General features: G+C 38.3%; 1 protein-coding gene and 1 long non-coding RNA gene across 9 annotated transcripts in view; both read left to right on the top strand.

Moving 5' to 3' along the window:
- Nucleotides 1-22,684, top strand: part of DCAF6 (DDB1 and CUL4 associated factor 6) — a 74,338-nt gene that overhangs the window by 161 nt on the left and 51,493 nt on the right. For all 8 annotated transcript variants that reach the window (XM_039713117.1, XM_039713116.1, XM_039713118.1 and 5 more), the window contains exons 2-3: nucleotides 14,325-14,386; nucleotides 20,671-20,763. In XM_039713117.1, coding sequence (XP_039569051.1) covers nucleotides 14,325-14,386; nucleotides 20,671-20,763 — 155 coding nt within the window. The remainder of the gene's footprint in view (nucleotides 1-14,324; nucleotides 14,387-20,670; nucleotides 20,764-22,684) is intronic.
- LOC120504021 lies at nucleotides 3-7,655 on the top strand. Its single transcript, XR_005627904.1, has 2 exons — nucleotides 3-7,344; nucleotides 7,451-7,655. It is a non-coding gene; the product is annotated as an uncharacterized LOC120504021 (long non-coding RNA).

The raw sequence follows: 22,684 nt of genomic DNA, 5'->3' as shown, positions 1-22,684 counted from the left end.
GGGCGCTGCGGCGGAAAGGGCGGGGGGGCGGGCGAGTCCTTGGCGCCCCACCGAGCCAGGAGGGCGCCCGGAGCCCCTTCCGCCGTCCCGCGGCCGCGAAGTTGCCGGCGCCCCGTGTGGGGCGGCGACGCCTCCGACTAATCCGCTCCCGGCCCCCGCGCCCTGAGGGGTGCCCTGAGGGGTGCTGCGGGACACCTGCCGGGCCCCGCCAGGAACCCCCGGCCCCTCGCTTCCCAAAGGAACTGTTGCTCGCCGAGATCCAGCCGGGAAGTTGGGCGGCGGCTCCGCACGGCTCCGGGGCCGGGCAGCGTCCGGGTTTAGCGGCGCTGGGCTGCCGGGCGCTGGGAACAAAGCACGTAGGCGCCTCCGGGAGCGGGGTGTTCCCGGGGCTCCGGGGGAAGCCGGGCCCATCCGCCCGCCCTTGGTGTCCCCGGGAGCTCCGCGGGGTCCCCGCGCTGCCCTCGGCTCCGCGCCCCAGCCCGGCGTTTCCACTTCCCAAGTTCGAGCCAGCGCCACTTTCAGCTCCCGAGGCCGCGGGGAGGTTCCCGTGGCGTGGAGAGCTATCCGTGTTCTTTGTCATGGCGCAGGTTCTGTAAAAAAAAACGGTGCAAAAATGAATGTTTTGAAGCGCCGGTGTTTATTCACGTGTTTTCGGAGGTCCGCTGTGGGTTTGCGGGGTGTCTCTCCGGGGTGGATGGCTCGGGAACGCGTTCTTTTGTGCTCGTGTGGCACAACAATTCCTGCCTTGGAGTGGAAACCTCGAGTACTCGAGATGGAGCTTGATTTACAGCGTTGTAAAACGAGCGTCGATCCGTGCCTGCCAGGCTTTCCCGGCTGTGCTCGGTGGCAATGGCCTGTCGTTTGGTTTTTTTCCTGGTGGAATTTAAGGTGGGATATCACGTTGCCGAGCCTAACTCGGGAGTTTTCTGTCTGTAGTCCCTGAACGCTCAGTAATTCACAAAAGGTTAATCTAGGAAATCAAGGGTATTGCTGGTAGGTTTCTACAGAGAGGGGTGTGTGTGTGCAGTGCACAAGTGCCTTGGAAAGAAATTTTGAGTCCTAAAATAAAATATTAAAAAAAAAAAAGAGAACTAACGATCTAGCTACTTTTGATTTTGGTTATGTCTCAAGCTGTGCTTGGCCAAGCCTTAGCTGAGGATTGTTCTAACTTTTAGTGATCAGTCCTTCTGACTCGATTTTTTTTTTCTTTTTGACTGCTCCAGTGGGAGCAGAAAAGCTCAATGTTAAAATCAGGACTGTAGTGTGCAGATTCTGAAGAAGCACCTTTTTTTTTTTTTTAAGAAGACGTTTGTAGGTTTTTTTCTTCTGCTTTTACGTGGTTGTGTCTCTGAGAGTTGAAGTACTAAGATTTGAACAGTAGAAATCATCTTTTCGGGATGCTGCTCCAATAAAATGCACTTAACTTTAGTTAAAAACAAAACTGGTGCCTTGGTTAAGGGCTCATATTTACTGTTCTTCCTTTCACCTAAACGAGCTCAGTTGTTTGAAAGCCTTGAAAAAATAGGGGCTAGGAGAGCCTTCCCATGGAATTGCTGTTGAGATCTGCATTGGTGGTGGCAAGAAATGCTCAGTCCTTACTGACTCCTGCTTTTCACCATGGACTTGGTACAGGGTGCCCTTCTTTTGTGGAACCACTGCACTTTTACCCCAAATGGCCTTTATGGCCTTAATAAACCCACTGATTTGGCTGCTACTCAGGTGTGGTTGTTCAAGTGCAGATTTTCCAGAGAAGAGATCTGCTGTTGTGGGCAGGGCAGGGCAGGGCAGGTGTGGGTTTTTTCTCTTTCAGAATTGAGCAGCTCTGTGTAGGAGCTTTGTTCTCTGGCCCACTGGTCAAGACTGCAGTGGCCAGCTGGGTGCCACTGGGTGTTGGTCACTGCTGGTCTGATCTGCGTGGGAAGTAAGGCTTCTTCCTATTTATAATTTCTTTTTTTTAGTAGTGTTTCAACGGTCTGGCAGACAGAACAAATGGAGGACAGGAATTGTCCATGCGCATTGTCCATGTGCATTTTTTTTTTTCCTTTGGGCAAAGTTTTTTGCAAATTTATCTAAGCAGTTATGGAGTCAAGTACAAAATGAAGCAGTTTATATATCTCTTCTTTGCTTGCTGTGCTTTTTCAGCCACCAAATCAAAGGAAAATTGTTATGGCAAGTCCAGGACTAACAATGCAGTTGGGAGGAAGATGTGTCTGTGTGGATGGTCCTTAATGAGCCCTTTGCTGGGATGGTTGTGTTGTGCTTCAGTGTAAAATATCAGAAATATCGACAGTGACCATGTTTTGCAGTAAGACATCTGAGAACTAATTGCTGTTTCCTATTTACTCAGTGTTTTAGTTTCATGTGAACTGGCAATCAAGTGGCACTCTATAAATAGCCTCTCTCAGCTTCTGAAAACAGCTGCTCCAGGAAGGATCTGTGTAATGTACCTTTCCACGCAGATAGCTCACCCCTGGAATTTATGGCCTTGCAAAAACTCTGTCTGATTTTGCAAAATCTCTAAATAATTTCTCTGAAGCCCAGTCAGTTCTGGACAGAGTTTCAGAGAAACACCTCATGAGGATAGAGCCGTAGGTGCATCCCTGGGATGTGTCCTTCAGATGTTATCCCTTGGTGAGAGCTCCTGCTGTGATGAGAGAGGGAAGATGTGGGTCTCAGCAATGTATCTGTTAGCTACCTTTCCTTCAGTATTTGTAGGCTAATTAGCCTCAGTTTTTGTATTTGAGGTCTCCAGAGGAAGGCAGGCCTGGGGGAGGCTGTCAGTAACTCTCTTTTCTTTAATCCAGTTTAGGCATCCTCTTAGCCTGGTGCTGGTGGGATCCAGCCTGCTACTGGATCACAGATGGAAACTGAGTTTCAGACTGCTTTCAGTAGCGCCTGGCCGTGCTTTCACCCTGAAAAACATTGGTGCAAACTGTAGTATCCAAGTTAAATTCTGCCTTGAAGCTGGCAAGTGTAATTACTCAGGTTACTTTCACAGGAATTTCCAAGTCTTGCAATTTTGTATCATTGTGGCAATGTTTCATCCGCCAGTGAACAAACCTGTGCTGGCTGCAGGTCAAGTGTTCTGTGCCAGCACAATAAAGGCCTCTGTGTGGATTAAATATAGCATATAACGATTTGGCTAGAGAAATGGCAGCACGGGTTTCTTGCAAAAAGAGGGATCCATAATTCCTCTGAAGTATTTAATGTGATGAGTTTATTTGCTTTTCTGTGAAGGGTCCTGCTGCCGAGAATGGCTCTGTTCAGACAGCAAAAAGAATGAAGACTTTTCCTTTTTATTTTTGTTTTGGGGTTTTTGTTTGAGTGGTTTATTTTTGCTGTCTGACAAAGCAGGTTATCAAGAGAAAGTCAGTTTAAAAGGAGAGGAACTGATGCTGTATTCTAGCTCAGAGTGGTGGTTGGAAGCTGTGGTGCTTGATACAATGGAAGCAAATAATAAAATAATCAGCTCTCCCCAATCTCTGATATATTCATGCAGATACTATTTTCTGAAATCTTCGTTCCTTCTTTTTGTTTTGAGCTTAGCATATATCTTAGAGATAGCATTGTGGTGCTTTCCCATGAGCTTTCACTCCTCCTTCTTTAAAGATTGTTTCATACCTTACTAAATTTTTATCATTCTGGTTTTCAAGATTTGGGAAAAGTTTGAAGCCTGTAAAAAACTCACTGTAAGGAAACCAGTAGTTAGGTTCATTGTGATCAAATTTTGTAAAGCTTCAGCCATTCTTATTAAAAGAGATCCATGAATATTTGTATGTAGGGAGAACCTACTGAACTACTTAGGTTTCAATAGTTCTCCCTCTTTATAGGGATGAACCACAGTAACCCCAGAGCTAATTACAGTTTTGAAGTTAGTTGACTGCCCTGCCCATAAGTAGGGTTGAAAAACAAGCAAGAATAGCTTTATAACTGCTTAGTTTGGATATTGACTGCCTTCCATTCATGCCAGTTTATAAAACTGTTAGTGGCTGGTTGAATGAACATAGAATTGGGCGTTGCTGTTGAACATTTGGTATTTCCTAAAATACATTGCCCAGAGTGTAAGAGTGCAATTAAAATACTTCCTTAAAATACTGTAAATGTTCATTCTCTCTTTTGCATTTCTTGGTTAAACAAACCAACCAAACCCAGCAGAATGGAAACTTGAATGCTGGGGAGAACAACGAAAAAGACCTTATTTTCTCCAGTTTTTGCTCCAGCTATATTTTAACATGTGGTATCTTGATCTTTGAAAATAGTGCAGAGCAGGAAGGAAGGGTCAGACAGCTTTAATATGATCAGCTTTGTAGCTGGTGCTCTTGCCAACTTGGAGATGGGCAGAGTATTTAATCAGCCTTTCTTCTTCAATTCTTTGCATTATACTTTTGATGTTTAGTGTTTTGGTTGTTTTTTTTTTTTTTCTTTCTTTTTTTCCTGGTACACTCTTATATTTCATGCCCTAAAGCTCTGGAATTAATTTTCTTTTCTACCATGAGTTAAAAACACTCATCTGTCACAGTTAAGCTCCAGACCTGGTAGAGGTGTTCTAGTTATTTTTTTCTGCAAGTCTAACAGATTAACTGCTGCTTGAAAAAGAAGCATTATAAATGTACCTGATGGTGTGATTATGAGAGCACAGTTCTGTAGTGATATGTTCTATTACACATCAAATACTTTGTGAAACTTGACTAACTGAACTGTTTAGAAAGATGTAAGTGAACTCTTCAGATTTTTTCGTTAGAAATGTTTTCTGAATAATAGAAATAGGCAGAGGCAGAATTGAAATTCACTGTGTAATGAATGAGTTGGAGGAAAACAAATCTGTGGAACAGTTTCTACGTGCTCAGTCTAATATTGGAAGGAGGCAGGAAGCATTAGGAAGGCAGGAAATTTGGTGTAGTCATTGGATCTTCACTGGTTGTATAGAAAAGCTTAAGATGCTTAAAAACATTGCAGAAAAGAGATGTAACTTTTTAATTGAAAAATCCACAAGAGAGGATAGTGATCAGGTATTGCCTTAAACTGGATATCATTGGAGTTTTTTCCCCTTGTTAATAAAATCAAGGCTTAGTGACTACAGTCCTTAAAAAATTAGATGGGCTCTTGAAAGAACAATGTGGCATTGAGACCTGTTGATAACAAATTGAATTTGGAGGAGTTTAATAAAGAGACTGTGTCTGAAATGAATTCCCTGATACTATCTCATTTAAATTGGTACCAAGGAGCAGAAAGGCACTATATGTATGTCTAAAACAGCTTGTAGGAAAATATATGAGGGGTGATCCTAGCATACAGGATTAATGATTTTTTTTTCCTACTTCAAAGTAAATCAGCTCAGATAATAAAGACACCCATTTTAAAGCCTTTAATGTTGGTAAAGGATAATAAAAGCACAGTGTAACAGAATCATCTGGACAAAACAACAAATAAAAACATGCTGGCTGCTAATAATTTAGTACATATCAGAAAAGCAGAAAGAGATGTGAGCTGGGAGGAAGGATTAAGGTTAGATGAGTATTTCTGTGGCCTGAGTGCTGAATGCTTGGTTTTAATTTCAGTCTAATCAGCCTTCTGTTATCGTTGGGCTTATTTCAAGCATACACTAACTGAGCTATGGAGTGGAGGACAGGAGCCACTTGGACCTGCAAGTGGTACAGCCATGTAGCATTAATCTAGGTAAATTTGATAGCTTGTTTTGCTGTTATCTCAGAAATCTTTGCATGTAGTTGATATCATTGACCTTTTTTCAGTTACATCTTCCTGTGTGTTTTGTGGTTTAATTGTTATGGTTTGTTACTGCTTCTTTCTCCATAGTGTTGTCCCATTTTACTTCCATTCAGTAATGATGTGTTGATGATCATTTTTGTGTATTTTCTTTTTTTAAAAAAAGGAAAAATTACATGCAGGGTCTGGGATTACTTGGTGCCTTCTGTCCTGAAATAAGAGAATGATTTCCAATGGCTGTTTTTAGGATGCTGGGGATTCATAGTAGCACAGCTTCTGGTTTTTTATGTACAAACACCAGTTTGTGTAAAACTGTAGACCCTTATGGATTACATTATTATGTTCTTTGGTGGGATTACTTTGCAGAAACCTGCTTTTTGGGTTTTGCTTTTTCTTTTTTCTTAAAAAAAAAATACTACTGCCTAGATCAGAACTTATCAGTGAACCTACTTACTGAGTTTTGATGTTTTAATTTTCTAAACCACCAACTGTTTTGCTGCTGTAACATTTGGACATATTAATTAAAATGAAAGGTGGCTTTCTGGCATTATATTTGGCCAGAAAGAAATGATGAAAAATTGGTATAACTGTTTCAGACTGTTGATTTTCTGTCCTTCAGAAATTCAGGAGGCCTTTCTGGTTGTCTGCAGATTTGTCATAATTTCTTCAAATGGACAGAACTATGCAGATGTACTTTTTTATTTTAAGGGATTAACCTTATGTGTAATATCTGTTATTAACAGAACATGAATCATGTGTGTTAATGGCTGCCAGGTAGTAGGAGTGTGTGTAAGTGGGTTGTGGTTCCAAGGCTTTGCATGCATTATAATATTTGAAATATATTCAGTCTTAGGATGCACATGTATTTACTTTTATCCTTTGCAGCCTCAGTGTTCTTCTGCAGACAGCTGGAGACTGCAGACATTTGTGTGCACTTCTACTATATTTTCATTTTTGATTGCAATATTTTGTTGCATTTACATTGTGTGCTTTTAAAGACTGGCTTTGTGCAGGAAATGTTTGCTTTGTAAATGACTGCCTGCCTTGATGCTGAGTGTTTCAGACAGCTTCGTGGTTAAGTTGTACCTTGATCTTCTAATAATGAGCTTTGGATACATGAAAGCTGTCTCTCGCTGCAAAAACAAGTCGTGTACAGCATGTACTGGATTTGTATTTCAGGATGAGGCGGTGATGTGAGAGATCCTTTAGATCTCTTTCCTTTATTTATTTTTTTAATTTTTTTCCTCCCATAGCTTTCTTCCAGTTGGATTGCTTCCATTAACTGCATTAGGGCAGGCCATTAAACCTGCCTGTGTTCAGTCACTTCCAAGATGTTGCACTGCAACTTTGTGAGTTCTTGTGACTTTGCATGTGATTCCTGATCTTCTATCCTTGAGTGTCCCCAGAATAGTCTAGTGGGATATAACTGATCATGTATCAAGAACCTGTTGACACTTGAGACCAGTCCTGTCCTGGCACTAAGGAAAAGGATCAGTTCAGACACAAACTATGCCAGCCTTTGAACAAAGCTGGATTTTTCACTGTTTGAGTGCAATTCTTGGCTTTTCGTGTCTTTGGAGCTTGGTGAGCTGCTGATTCAGATGTGTCCCAAGTGCTCTAGTGCGTGTTGAATCATTAAATATTGAATACGAACATCGTGAGATGGAATCTGAGTCACATCAGTGGATTTTAACAACCCCTTATTTTCCTCATCTTGTTCTTCAAGGATTTGCAGGCTTGCCTCTGGGAAGGTTGAGTGTGTCATTAATGCTGACTGCTCTCTGATATCGTGGCCAAGATGAGAATCTGTCCCTTTTCTTCCCTGTGAACTTCATGTGCTCTGAACCATCAGTGTTTGTTCAACCCTTTTTGAACTACTGAAACTTCACCAAAATAAAAACCTGTTAAAAATTAAAGCCTATTAAAACCCACCTCTGTATTTAGGTTGCATTGCTTTGTTACAGTTATTGTAGTGTGTTCCTGTTATTTACCTTTCTAGGAAATGAGGAAAAAATCTGGTTCCTTTTAAATTTGTTTTTATTTTAAAAACACTGTTGTGTCCTGAGAACTCTCTTCAGTAAAAAAAAGAGTCTTGGAGTTAAACAGGTTGTTTTTTGTTACCTAGGATGAATACATATAGTTTAATGCAACAGGCAATGTTATTTTTAAAAGGGTTTTTTTTTCCCATTTGTTTTTAAACAAAGGGGATTTAAAAGGGTTTTTTTTCCCCACTTGTTTTTAAATGCCCAGTTATAATTTAACCTATGCCAGTACGCTGTTAACAGTCATCTACCATCAAGACTCGGCTTTCTACTTGAGCACAACTTTTGATATAATCTTTATTTAATCCTGGGCAGTTTCCTGGTGTTTACATTTGTGATCTTAGAGGGTTATGACCCATATGTGTTATGGTATCTATATATCTATTTCCTGAGTTCCCCCAAACAAACCCAGCAGTGTACAATTCCTATATTAGCAGGATTAAATGGTATGCTAAATTAGGCAGGTGTGCAGAATGTTAAATGCCTTAATTCAGTTCCGCGCTGTCCAAGTTATCAATTTCATTTGTGGAAAAGTCAGGCCCTAGGGTGTTTCTTTGCTAGAAGACATGTCTGTAGATATGCTGGTAAGCTTCTGTATAATCACTTCTTAATCTGTTTAAAGATGAGTATTGAGTTAGCTTAAACAACTTTAAATAGTAGGCTTTGATTTTGCCTGGAGCCTTTGTCTGGAACTGCTGGGGTTAGTCCTGCTGGCAGAGTGGGAGAAGCAGCAGCCCCTGGCAGGCACTGGAAGGTGATGGCAGGACTGGTGACAGTGGGGGCACACACCTCCTCAGCAGGAAAGAGGATATTCCTCTAGGAATGCTCTCTTAAAAGCAGATTCAACTTTTTCTTTCCTTCTCCTAGCCATTCTGCATGCTCCAGTGTTCATTTTGCCTGAGTGCTTGGAAGTGGGAGACGCTGGTTCTGCTACGAGCAATTTTAACTTCTGCACTGGGGTGGAGCAGCACTGCATTTCAGCTTCCTAGATACCATCTTTTCCTGCTGGGAGGTGGAGCTCCTCATGAACCTTGGGTGTCACAGTGCTCAGTAGTACCTGAGAACATAAAGCAGAGTTCCTGATGTGTATTCCCCCAAGTGTTGTTAAGGATCGGCTGGGTTATTACATTGATGTCATTTTTATAAAAGTATTCAACATTGCTCCCCACATAGTTTCAGATGAAGACTTTTAAAAGTCAAAGGAAAGCATTTCCAAAGACATATTGAAACCTACAGTAATGCTGTTTACTCCAACTTGCAACAATCTGCATAATATTTATTTTTGCCTTCAGTTAATAGAAGCCTCCTTTGGCTTCTCTTTGGAGAAGAAAGCAGGGCACAAGTGTATTTTCTCGATCTGGTAACTATTATTTTTGTGTTGGTATCTGTTTTAGAATTTCGAGGTGTTTCTTTGGGAGTCCTATTTTAGTGCTGGTGGAGAAAACAGCAAAAGCTTTTGCATGTAGTTAATCCTACATCCAGTTAATCACTTAAGCTACACCAGATAGTTTTCTGTTGAGAGGAGTAGGGTGGTATGTGTTGTCTTTTACATAGACAGAGCTTCTCTTAGTTTTGTCACATGAATGTTGTCCTCTGCTTTATAGAAATATTTGTGGCATAATAGAAAAATTTCAAGTGTCTTTTGTCTCAGTGAGTAGTTTGTATTTCATCATCAGACTACTTTAAAGGATTTAATAAATGTCAAAATTGCTGAAATCTGGTTTATTTTTCCTCCTGTCACAAAACCTCACTTGCTGTCTGAGGCAAGAACAATACAGAAGACTTAAATATGGGCAGTGCAAGGGGAAGTGTAAGGATATCTGTCAGAATGTGGTGTACTTGTGAATGAAATGCACTTAGCACCAGTCAGTACAGCACAGATAACGTGCCTTCTCTGAAAAAGGTACTTGTACTTTATCCCACATTTTTTGTCACTGAGAACACCTTAAACACTTTGTATTAATGTAGCTGAATTTTATGAAATCTTTCAGGCATAAACCATGGTAAATATCAAACAGAAATCAATGACACTGTTTTAAAGCCCAAATACTTGTAACATTACCAGTTATGGAGCCCAGTGGAGGCTTATATTTGGGAGTGGATACTTTCAGTATCCAAAAGATGTTTCAAAGTTAATTACAGCCATTAGTGCTAACCAAACACATCTTATGCATGATCTTACCTACAGTAACCTATTTTTGCAGGTTCTCTAGAAGCAAACCTAAACAGAATGGTTTTTCAAAATGCTTATTTATTACCCTAAAATGTATAACATTGCTGAACTATTTTTTTTTCCTGAAACTTGAGTAGATCTCTTTTTTGGATTTGTTTGGGTTTTTGTTTGGTTTTTTGTTTTTGTTGTTTGTGGGTTTTTTGAGATCAGATTTTGTATTAATGTACTCACCAAGAGATATTATAGGCTTGCTGATTTATAATTTAGGGCATAGTGTCCTGTCTTCTGTAGTTTCTCTCTTGGTGTTATAATATCTGAAATTTTGTGTTTCTTAATACCTAAAGCTCATTACTTAAGCCTATCTTAGGATTTGAGTACAGGCTTGATTAGCACCCAGTTATTTGATGCTGGCTGGTTAGTAGCAAAACTCACATATTAAAATGGCAAAGAAGTCTCTTTGTAGACAATAAAAAATATTTTGTGTTTTCTTTGTAGTGTTCATTCTTTCAGGCTTTGTGATGTATCATTATGAACAAAGAATAATTTTAGTTATCTGCTTTGAACTTAAACTATAATGAAATAGTTGATCATAGTCTCTTGAAAAGTAGTCTTTTAAACATTGACAGAGCTAAGAGTTATAATTTTTTGGCATTTTTGCAGTACTGCAGAAGAGTGAAGAAATATAACACAGAGCCTTATTTGAAGGATTTGAGATCACACCCATGGATTTGTTTCTGGCAGTACTGCTGGTTCACTCTTTCCTTTGATAAATTGCTTGAGCCTATGTCACAATGACTATAAAATAGGGCCAGTGTTGGCCTACATAGCTAACAAGGGATTTCTAAGGTAGTAATTTATCTTCAAGAATTTTAACTTACCTTGATGGAAATTAATTCAGTGCTTATTGTGTATAGTCCTGTTTGCTTTATAGTATATGGAGAATTCTGGTTGCTGGAAAAATTGTGGTTAGATGTGGATCAGAAGAGTTTTATGTAGTTAATCCAGCCAAATGAGCTATATACAAATGGGGTTACTTCAGAAATGCCTAAACTGTACCTTTGAAAACCAAGAGAAGTTTTGAAATGCACTCAGAGTGCAGGATAACATGTGCTCTGCATTGGGAACAGATGCTGGCTCCATTTCAGCTTTAAACTAGGGCATTCCAAATGTCACAGCAAGCCAGCGCTGAGGGACTTGGCCTTGCAAAGAGCCAGCTTGATATAAATGAGTGTTCATTTGATAAATGGGGTCTATTACTGAATAAGGGCTGTCTTTTAATGTCTTATCCTATGTTGGTGCTGCTTTGGATCAAAGTTAAGTTAATATTTCTGTGGAGCACAAGTGTGCTTTAAAGCTAAATCTTCATCACTAAATGATCTGTACTTCTTCAAGGGGAAATTTTGGAGCCCAGTTTTAAATATATGAAGGTTTTGCATGCTTGAAGCGTCTAACTTGTGTGCTGTCATCAGTTCTGAAACAACTTTGACTAAGTTAGAAAAGAAAGATATGTGTGTCTCTGCCAAAACAGGCACATAGAAAGCACCTGATCAGCAATTCTTAAACTGAGGATTGTGACCTAAATGGTGTCGTGAGGACTGTGAGTGGGGAGTGCAAGGGATGCTGTTTTATTTTGGTATTGCTCCCTGAAGTGAGATTAGAGCTCTGCCCAGACACCCAGGCTGGGTAATTCTCCAAGTGGGAGTTGCAAGGCAGCGTTTGGCTTGACCTTGTGCACAGTGGATGTTTTGAAGAAACAAAGTTACAAAGAAACAGCTGCAGCTTCTCATTCACCTGCTTTCTCATATTTAAATTTGTATCATGAACGACTCAAGGTGGGGCTTCTTTCATACACAGAATGGTCCCTAAGTCTCCAGCTTCGAAAAAAATTATTGATCACTGCACTGAGAGTTTCACTGTACCTTGAGGCTTCAGTAGTGCACAGTGTTTGGTGAGAATAGGTGCATGGCTAAAAACTGAGAATATTATTGATCGTTGTACTGAGAATAGCACTGAACCTTGAGGCTTCACTTGGTGCATAACTAGTGAAAATGGGTGGGTGGAGCATTAGCTCGACAGCTTTGCAAATTTCAGCTATGTAAACACAGGGCGGTCATCACAGCCATTTGAAATTTCACAGGGCTTATTTTTTTGTTTTGCTTTACCGTGTTCTTGTTAGCAAATTCACCTCTAGCAGTTTTGAACAAACCCCATGTGTCCAGTGAGATAACCTTGGTGATGACAGCTTGATCACTTGATCCATGTCCTAGACCTTATTTGAATATAGGAAGCAATATATTGAAGCACCTTCACAGGATTCTCAGCAAGCACCTGCCTGTTGCTCTGCAGACATCACCTCGTTCCACGTGTATTTTATGCACGTGGTGCAATGGCCAACAATCGTGCACTGCTATCAGATTTTTTTCTGTTCTTCAATGGAAGTGTGGTGTGTCTGGCAAACACTGTATTTTTGTGTTGATCTGTGGAGTATACAATTCTTAATTAAATTGTCCTGTTGGAGGTAGTGCATTACTGCTCTGTATTTTGCATTACAGGAGTACCCCAGAAGCAAATTTTAAAGTTTATTATGCAAAGTGATACCTGAGCATGCAGCAGGTGATATTTCACACCTCAGTATTCACATTTACTTACAAGCAATTGAAAAAATCAAATTAACTTCAAAGTAGGAATCTTCATTGAAAACACAGAAATCATTTGATTGGAGGGGGGAAAATGGGTAAGGAGAAGCGGCAAAGAAAACATAGTGACCTAGGTAGGTGTGTATTCCTGATTGAAGAATGCATATGTTCTTGCTAGTAGAGCATGGTGCATAAGATATCAGTATTTTAATTCTTCTCTAATTATGGTTATTCCTGGTTAACAGAAATTGTAGCACTGGAGATGTCACAACTTCAGTGTTTATAAAATAGGGCATGAGGGAAGTCTGGCTTTTATCTTTTTAAAGCTGGCTCAGGCATGCTTTAAATGTAAGTACTGTATAACCATTTCACCCACTAAGTACCTTCTCTTGAAACAGAAAAAATACTTTGCCAAAGTATGATCTTCATCTAATATGGTACTTCAGCTGTGTTATGAGTGATTTTTGAATTTTGGAGGTGGCTTCTAGTTCCAGCAACTCTGAGGTATCTAGCTAAGACCTTTTGATGGAGGGAAAGCTGTAGGAACATTGGATGGGGTACAGGAATTGGTGCTGCTGGAAGGATGTCCTGGCCTTGGAGGAGGGAGTGGGGCAGGGCTGCTCGGTGCCTGCTTCCAGACAGGTGGTGGGGAGGGACCAGGTGTGGATATCAGGTGTTCTTTTGCAGGACTGGAGAATGTATAGGAGAAATAAAATGCATTCAGAGGAAGCAAATGGAGAGAGGAGAAACTCCTTTTCTAAATATGTGCTACACTGCCAGAGACAGCACTGACATGGCTCTGCCTTGAGCTGGGCCAAAGGAAGCTCAGAAATGTAAGATTTTTCAGATGTGGATTCTCTTGCTGTTCTTTTCCTGATTCTAGGTTTTTAAGGTTATTTTTGAGTGAATTTCACAGTTACATATTTGGAAACAATGCAGCCTGGCATAGGCCTACAGTCTGATGCTCTTACCTGGAATTTTGTTCTGAGACATGTACTAACAGAGAATTTAAAAAGGGCTAATGGTCCTTGAGTTTAAGAGCTTCTGGGATTGAAGTTAAAAATATTAGGTTTACCAGTATTTTTCTTTTCTGAGAGTGCTTTCTGGGGAATATTAGGTTCAGTATAACCTGAAAGTTGGAGCCATGTGTTTAAATATGTAGTTCAGGAAAAGACCACATCTTTGTCAATATACTTTAGTTTTCCCTCTTCATGTGTTTAGTACAGTAATGTTTTTGAGTGTAGTGGTAAAATCAGTTTGTACATAGAGTGTAAGGACATGAAAGTTCCTGGGGCTTTGTCTTTATATGTGTTTATAGATTTCACCTTTATCCTTCATCTCTTCTTTTCACATAATTTTCATGAAATGGAATGTTACTGGTCTGAAATGTTAATTTTCCAAATGCAAGGGTTGTACTGTTTGAACTATGGTATATTTGCTCCCTCTCAGCTAAGTGAAGCAAATAACCACAGGATTAATTTCTGTTTTCTTGCTATTAGAGGGAGCATCAGCCTGTGAACCTGTGAAATGTTCGTTTTGCCATTTCTGTACTCTTATTAAAGGTGGTGGAAGAACCAGTAAATGTCTTGCTTGTATTAGGATTTGTAAAATGAGAACCGTATGAATTGTTCAAGATTTAAATTTGTATACTCCTTCTTCACCATTTAGGTTTTTACCTGTGAATGGTCATTAGCAGGTTATAACTACTTCAGTTTTTAAAAATTATGTAATTGGTATTTTTCTTCACAGGGAGAAGAGAATTTATCCAAAGATTAAAACTTGAAGCAACCTTGAATGTGCATGATGGATGTGTAAGTCACCTGTTGCTTTTTTTATTTGTTAAAAATTGTTAAATTGTGATTTTGTTGCCATGGTAATAGTCCCTCAGCTTAAGAAGGCAAATATCTTACATTTGTGTATTAAAGCTGAGTAGGACCACTCTGGTTGTTGTGATTTACATCTGAATATCTTGCTATTTGTTTCTTCTTGAATATCTGACACTTTTACCTTTGAAGGAAAAGAAAATCCCAATCCTGTATCTTAATGTTGTGTATACTGCTGATTGAATTAATCTTTCCTGCCATTTAAACACATTCCTACCTTTTCAGTTAGGACTCATCTTAAACCTTGAAATGAAGGGTTTTTTTGTTGTTGTTGTTGTTATACTGTGTTGAATTAAAAATTTATTAGTGTTTTGAGTGATTTCTTTTCCAATTTCAGAAAGCAAATCATCAAGTGCTACATGCTGACTTATAGGCAATGAAAACAAAAATAAGCCTTCCTGAAAGGCTTATTTAAATATTAATATAAATTTTTGAAAGGGGTCCAAATATTTTAAAACATATCCTTTTAAATAAAGCTTTTACCTAAACAAGGTTCAGGACAAAGAGACTGCCTTGTTGTCTTTGAGGATTAGAGCAGAAATTCATGGTTGTTAAAGTATTTATTGTAGAAGATGCCTGAAAAATGAAAGTATTCTATAAAAAATGAAAATGTATGTGCAGCTTTCATACTTTAATGTGTATTGCTAAAACTGTACAAACATAATGATTATTTTAGCTTGAGTTGCTTGGACTTTTAATTAATTGAGGAGCAATATAATTTTCAACTAACACAGTAGTAGTTTTAAGGAACAGGTGTTGTTAACATCCAGCCTTCTCAAGATCAGAAGTATGATTTTGATGTGCCTGTGTTTTTGTGAGCCTGCAAAGTCTGGGAAAGGCCAGGAATAGAATTGCTCTGTATAAAATGTGAGCTACTTTTCCTGTGCTGACTACATTATAAGTTTAATGTTCTGGTACCTGGTGTTGGTGTAATGAAACAAATATGTACATTTCTCTTTTTTCTTTCAAGAAATGTTACAAGAATGATGATGTAAGGTCTTTTCCAACCAAACAATTCTATGATTCTATGTGTATTTAGTAATCTTTATATTCAAGATTGTAACAGTGATACTTTGCTTCCAAATTTCTTCTCTAAGTCATTTTTCATCTCCTCAAATACTTAAAATTAAATGTTAAAAGTTTCTTTTCCTGACATTGATTAGGGCTTTTTATTTAATTTTTTCTTTATTTCCTTGCAAAAAAAAGTAATTTTTTGCTATTAAAATAGAATACCTGAAAACACTATTTGTTCACTATTTGTTAAAAATTAAGTGATTGATCTTTACTTCAGTTATCTGCCTCTGTGTCATGTAATAGAAATGGCAGATTTGGTGTTGGCTGTTGATTTTGCTTTAATCTACCAGATGGATATTTATTTGAAAACTAATTTTGATTGATTGTGTTAGCTTTGAAAGTATGCTTTAACATATGGCCTAATTGTTTTAGAGGGTGGAAAATGCTTTAATTGTAAACTTACAACATTATTTGCAGGTGTTTAAAGTACTACAGTACTAAAATACTACAGTTTGAAAAAATGTCTTTAGAAGTTAAATTTGCTCAGAATTCTCCACCTTTAAGGAATGGGCTGTTGGGAGTTCTTACCTCATTTACTGTGTGGTCTTTTGCAAGGACACTTTTAAGGCTAACAACCACTCAGTATAATTTCTTACTATTTGTTTTTAAAAATTCTGTGACATAAATCACATAAATAAAATTACAATGCTTGTACTGATTAAACTCCTTATTACCATCATTGCTAATTAGGCTTTTTTTTTTCTTCCCATAACTATTGACTCAGCATGCATTTCAAATATAGGGAGTGAATGCCATATTGTCCTATTAAAAAGTTTCTGGGTTTGGTTTTTGGGTGTTTGGGATTTTTTTAAGAAAAGTTGGATGGCAGGGGTTTGGGGCTTTGTTTGGTTGCTGTTTGATTGATTGGTGTTTTTAAGAATTTTTCATTGTTCTGTTGAATAAGTTGTGACTTATATTTTCTATATAAAGCATGCTGTGTAATTGGACACGGTGGACAACTTACTTAAGGCAAGAAATTTTTTTACTAATTGAGGATAAAAGTAAAATCCAAGTTTCTACCTGTAAGACAGAAGAGATCCTGTGGGAGATACAACTGTGTGTATAATCATACCCAGGCAGGATATCTGTGAAGAAGGGAATATTCCATGAATTACTTTACATATCCATGCTTTTGTAACAGTAATATTACCATAACACCTTATGTTTAAAATCTGAGTATTTTCACCTCAGTTCAGGGACAATTCTCTTTGAAACAGTCCCATTTTCCCCTTGGTTTGAAGACACAGTTTCTAGCAGTAGTGTGTGAAGTAATTGAATTGGTTCTACAGAATTATTAATGTCTGCCAGTAGCCTTATCATCCTTCCAGGGCAGGATTTGCCTCTTTCAACAAGGTTCACATGGTCAAATTCAGTAAGATCATTTGTGTGCCAGAACTTGCCATTTTCCGTGTTAGCTGTAAAGGGAGCTTAAAAAGATGAGGAGATGTACAGAGGTAGGTGAGCTGTTCTGTATGAAGTGATTAAATCCAAAGGAGAAATGTTGGAAGAGAAGCAATCTAGACCAGCAGCAATGAAGTGAGGAAAATAGAGGATAAAGAAACTCTAAACCATATTGAACTGCAGTAAAAATACAGATTATTTTCTCCTGTTTGGTCCTGTGAAAGCTGAGGAACGTTGAAATGCAGGATGTAGATGAAGCATTTGACGTGATTAAATATTGCATTTTGAATTCAAGAATATTACCTGAAGGAGTAATTCTCATTTCTATGTACAGGCATTGAGATCAATAACAAAGCAGCATCCTTCATGGCATTCATCTCCTTCAAGATGGCACTGGGGCACAAGTCCTTTTCAGATGTACTCCTCAAAGCCAGGCTTAAACCAGTAGGCAGTTTGTGTTTTGTTAGAAACAATTTTCACTTTGTACTCCACAGATGAAAAACACTGCCTTTTTTACCCCCTTTTTTGCTTGGGGGATATTTCTGATATTCTGGATATCTCCAGAATATTTTATTTAATATAAATAAATAAATATTTTATTTATTTTCTTCTATTTTTGTATTTTGTTAATCTCTTCTATTCACAAAAGAGTTGATTCTGAGGTCACTTTGCATGGAAGTGAGGACTTTGCTTTTTTGGTTTTTTAAGGATTGGCTGCACTGCCTCCGCATTGTCTTTGAGGAAAACACAGAGATAGTAAATTTATATCTGACTAATTGACTAATGAATCAAAAGTGCTCTCTGACTCCTTGCAAGGCTAGATGAGTGACAAATAAAATTATGTACAATTAATAATGTGGAGTACTTAATAGAAAAAAGCCAATTTCACACCCTTTGGTTTTTCTTAGCTTGTTAGTAATTGTCTGTCATTTGTGTTTGATGTATCCTTTCTTCTGGGTCTGACACCCTTTCCCAAGGTTTCCAAACTCTCAGAATAGTAACTGTTATATTATACTTTTAGTTGGGTATTGAGTGGCAGTGCAGGTAGTACAATATGTAACTTTTTCAAAATAAAAAGCAATTTTCTAACCCATTCTTGTTTTGCATTATAGTTTAGTAGTTTACTACCATGGAATGAGAAGAGAACTTTTCAAAATTCTGGGTTTTTAGTGATCCATATGCAAATTTATTTGAGTTATTCGGTGTTGGTCTGTAGGTTGTACTAAACACTGTGTATATGGACTGGAAAGTCTCTGTAAAAAACCCAAACCAAGCTGATTTCACTGAAACACTTTTTTACTTTTTGAGTTCCTTGTTGTCAGCAATGCTGAGAAGGTGATTGGGTACAAAATATAGAAGTCTGTTTAGTTACAGACCCCTAGTAACTTGGTGATGTCATCTTACTTCAGGATTATTTTTGAACCAGTTTTGGTCTGGGCAGGGTATATTGAAATTGCTCAACTGAGGCAAGCATTGCAATGAAATTGGAGTTTTAGAGGAGAATGATTGGTGTCTTGTGTAGACTTGTGATGCTGCAATTTAGATAATCTTGTCTCCCTTTTGCATCTTCAGTATTTATCTGCTTTGTTGTCCTTCAGATTTTGGGTTTGTACATAAATATACACATCCACCCCCTCCATTTGTTTAATTTTTTGTGCTAACTTTTATTTCTTATATCATGACTTTAAATTTTTCAGTAGCTTCCTTGTTTTTTCAGTGTTTCATTCTTATTTCTATTCCTGTATTCTTACATTAGCATTTTGGTTTCTTTAGGGCAATGATAATAATACTTTTCTGCCTGAGAGGAAATGTAGATGAAAATAAACATTGTTGGGTTGTGTATTTGCCCTCGCTGTAGTGCTGTGCAATGTTTCACAACATTTTAGAGCACAGCCATTGTCAGGACAGGTTATTTCAATGATAGATGGTTCTGGGGGCTAGTTGAAATTGTGGTTCTTGGTGATTGACAGCCAGAGTTATAAAATCATAAGAGTAGCCATGCAAGGTCATACCAAAGCTCAGTGGAGCCTGATAACTTGGCCCTGAAAGTGGCCAGCACATATTTTTGAGGGAAGTTGAGACAGGGCAAGCAGACAGTATTTGATGGGTGTTCTGGAGAACACATCATGCTTTAATGGGTAGATAGAGGTGGAAGCTGCACCTTTGTTTCTGATAATTTTTCATTTCTCTTTGATGAATATGTATATCCTTCCACTTCTGGTGTTTAGGGTGTTCCATAACAATGATTTCCATTTTCATTAAAAAGCCATGTGTCATTGAATTGTTTCATTTAAGGCCTTCCATTTCCTGTACTGTGAAGATCCACAAAAAATTTTTTTCCTTTTTCCATGTCATTCATGTTGTCATAAGCTTCTATCATTTCTCTTCCCTAGAGCAGTACCAATTATTTGCTTGTGCAATAAAGTGCTAGATATCTGTGAGCACCCCAGTAATTGCTTGTCATCATTTCTCTTTCCAAGTGGGCAGTAATAGAAATGGAGAATACAGGAGTGGGATACGAACCAAACTGCGTAGTGTGGGACATGTGGGATTGCCATGCATGGATGTATACCCTGCTCTTCTGTGCATTTCCTAATAAATCCTAACAATATCTGACTGCTGCTGAGCACTGAGCTAGCCCTGGCATAGGCATGTTTGTTTAACACCAAGATCTCTCCTCAAGTTCCTCCACCTGAGAATATCAAGGTGCTGTTTTCCATGTGATCCACCTGAAACTGCTAACTCTGATTTTGCAACGAATCCCCACTCAACTTGCCATTAAAACAGCAACTAGAATTGGTGTATTTCTTTTAAACAAAAATTATTTTTATTGGGGAGGGGGGACTCAGAATGAAACATTTTAATTAAAAAAAAAAAAAAAGCATAAGAAAATAATTCAGAACAAAGTGGGTTTTTACCAATTCTGTAATCCAGTCTGGTACATCACACTAAGGCAGCTGTTCTGCCAACAGAACCTAGCCAGCAGAAAATGGTGATGGCTGCAGTTTGACACTTGAAGGTATTTTAGAGGCTTACTTGAAATAATAATGGTCTTGCATGCAGTCTTTGGTGCTTGTGCATGAACTGCTGCTTGGAGGATACCTTTTGAGCTTCCTGGATTTTGAGTGCTTTCACAGCTTTGTTTCACTGACACATTATTAAGCACAGTCTTGTGAAAAGGAGAATTGATAAGGAAATGTATTGTAAAGCTCTCCCAATACAATTCTGTACCTCACTGTAGGATTCTTCTTTCCCAGCATACTCACACTTTTCTAAAGGGATCTGGGATGCATTCTGCAGTGCTTTTCCCTGAGAAGGTGTGGTCACTGAAAAGTGCAAAGCTATGGATGGTCAGAATTTGGATATGGTGAAGATACAATAATGAGAGCACTGTGATGCCCTCCAGTTCAAATTCAGAGAACTCTCTATGGAGTAGATTTGGTACATTAAAGCACCTGAGTGTGTAAAATTGTGGCTACCGTGGGAAGCTTAATTTACCTGATGAACTCTTGAGGAGCAGAGGGAGTAATTGAGATGCCATAGGTGAAGCAGGTGATTCCCTTATCAATTTGTTTTAAAAACACAATTTTATTTTTGTGCTAGCTGCTTAGAAATTACATCGTTTCAGTTGAATTTGTTAACTCCTATTTCTGTAATGTTGGATGAGTACTGATGTTTTAATACAGTGAAAATGGAATTAATATAAGTCTAAACAATTTTTTTTTAAATTCATGCAGGTGAATACAATTTGCTGGAATGATACAGGAGAATATATCTTATCTGGTTCAGATGACACCAACCTGGTCATTACTAACCCCTACAGCAGAAAGGTAGGTTTGTTTCTGGCTGCTTGGTCATTTTCAAATAGGATGCAAGTTAGTATTTTTCAAGGCATTAAAAGGTTTTTTCAAAATATCAGTTTTCAGATATTCATTATTATGCAAAAAAATAATATCATGCACTTCTTAGTGTATATAAATGGGAATAAAACTTCACAGTACTTTAAAACCTGAGAGTTGTAATCCGTTGTGACATTGGTATTATCCCATTTTACGGTACATGGCCAGGCACAAAGGGAACATGGTCTCACCACAGATTAGTGTCAGGAACAGCAATAGGATTCAGTAATTCTCATGAAATCTTGTAGTCAGATAAACTGTTTTCCTCTCACTTTTAAAATACTGTATTTTTTTACATTCATTTGTACGTAATGTCTTTCTGTGTAATGTTGTTGGGGTGCCAATCTTGATTAAAATAGTTCACTCCAATGAAAACCACATTGCCTTGTGTGTGCCTGCAAGAGGATGGAGAATAATTTGTACTGAAATAAGGGTTGCAATGCAACTGAAAGACTCCCAGTAGTGCCAGCTGGCATCCATCAGGTAGTGGGACTGTCCCACACCTTTCTCTTGAAGGAACTGCTGATAGTTTGGTAGAACAGATGCTCTGAGCTGTGTCCTCTCAGAGGCTGACAACTAAACCCCGAGGATATGCTCAAAAATTACATGTGTGGGAGAAACAGAAGGTATGGTGGAAGAGAGTTTGAGTAGAAAATAATAGTTTGCTTTCCTGAAGGATTGTGGTGGTTTGGAGTGTTGCCTGTACCTATAGGTAAGGCCCTTTTGCTCACCTCTCCAAATAAGCCAGAGCTTCCAAAGTTCATCTCTTCCTTGCAGTTATGGTGTCAGCCTGACAAAGTTCAGATCAGTGTCACTAGGTAGGGTTTCTCTTGGACTGGGAGGTCTGCTGGAAAAGAGGTATCCAAGACACCTGTGAAGTGGATGATGGATATATTCCAAAGTGAGTGTTGGTGGAGTGACTTGCTGAGTAAGAATTTTTCATGCAAATAAAGGATGTTCAATGTTATTTATTGTGCAGAGTTCATTTTAATACCCTACTATGGGAAATTGCTCATTATAAATTTTATACATTAAAATATTGTAATTAAAAGGTGCTGCAATTTAAAGCTTTATGCTTTCATGGGACAATTTTTTCCCTCTGTTGAGTACCATTTCTCTACTTAAGCCTAATGAGGAATATGGGAGATCTTTTGTTTTCTTTTTTTATTTTTCACAGTTAGCTGAGTTATTTATTTTTTGTAACAGCAGAGGAGATGAGAAGATGATTTTTAATTTTTTTTTTCCAGTACATGCAAATGCAATTAAAAAACAGCAGGTACCAGCAAGAAGACTCAATAATCAGTGTTATTCCTGAAATGTACTAGAGATGTGATTTTTAATGAGTGTTACAATTATGTTAGATTAATTTTTTCTGGCTTGAGTAAGAGGATCTAGACAGGAAAAGGCAGCAAATTGGTATTAGAACTGTGTTGTAATTCTGTCATCTTGGCAAATAACCTTATTACCATATTTTCTGTTATCTAGGTAGAGTAGCAAAAATAGACTTCAGCCATCAATATTTTGTATCTTTCAGAATATGCAGATTCACTGTTAAACTTTTTTAGTGGGAATTATTTAAAAGGTGTGAAATAGCACTTCTGAACTGTTAGGCATGAGCTGCTACTGACAGAGAAACTTCATTTGCAAAACACTTCCTTTGATTAAGTTAATTGAGTGGAAATTTGGAAGTAATTTTCATACTGTAAACAACTTGGTGAGTATTTCTTTCCTAATGGGAGTGGTGAAAATGCAGTTTGGTTCAAGTGCTGCAGATGGGAGAAATAAAAATATAATGTTTACTTGTTCACAGGAAAGCATGTGGAGGTTTTTTTCAGTTTTGGTAAACTAAGTA

This window comes from Passer montanus, unplaced genomic scaffold (assembly GCF_014805655.1).
Source record: "Passer montanus isolate IOZ18808 unplaced genomic scaffold, ASM1480565v1 scaffold28, whole genome shotgun sequence".
NCBI lineage: Eukaryota > Metazoa > Chordata > Aves > Passeriformes > Passeridae > Passer > Passer montanus.
This window is presented reverse-complemented; position numbering and strand designations above follow the sequence as displayed.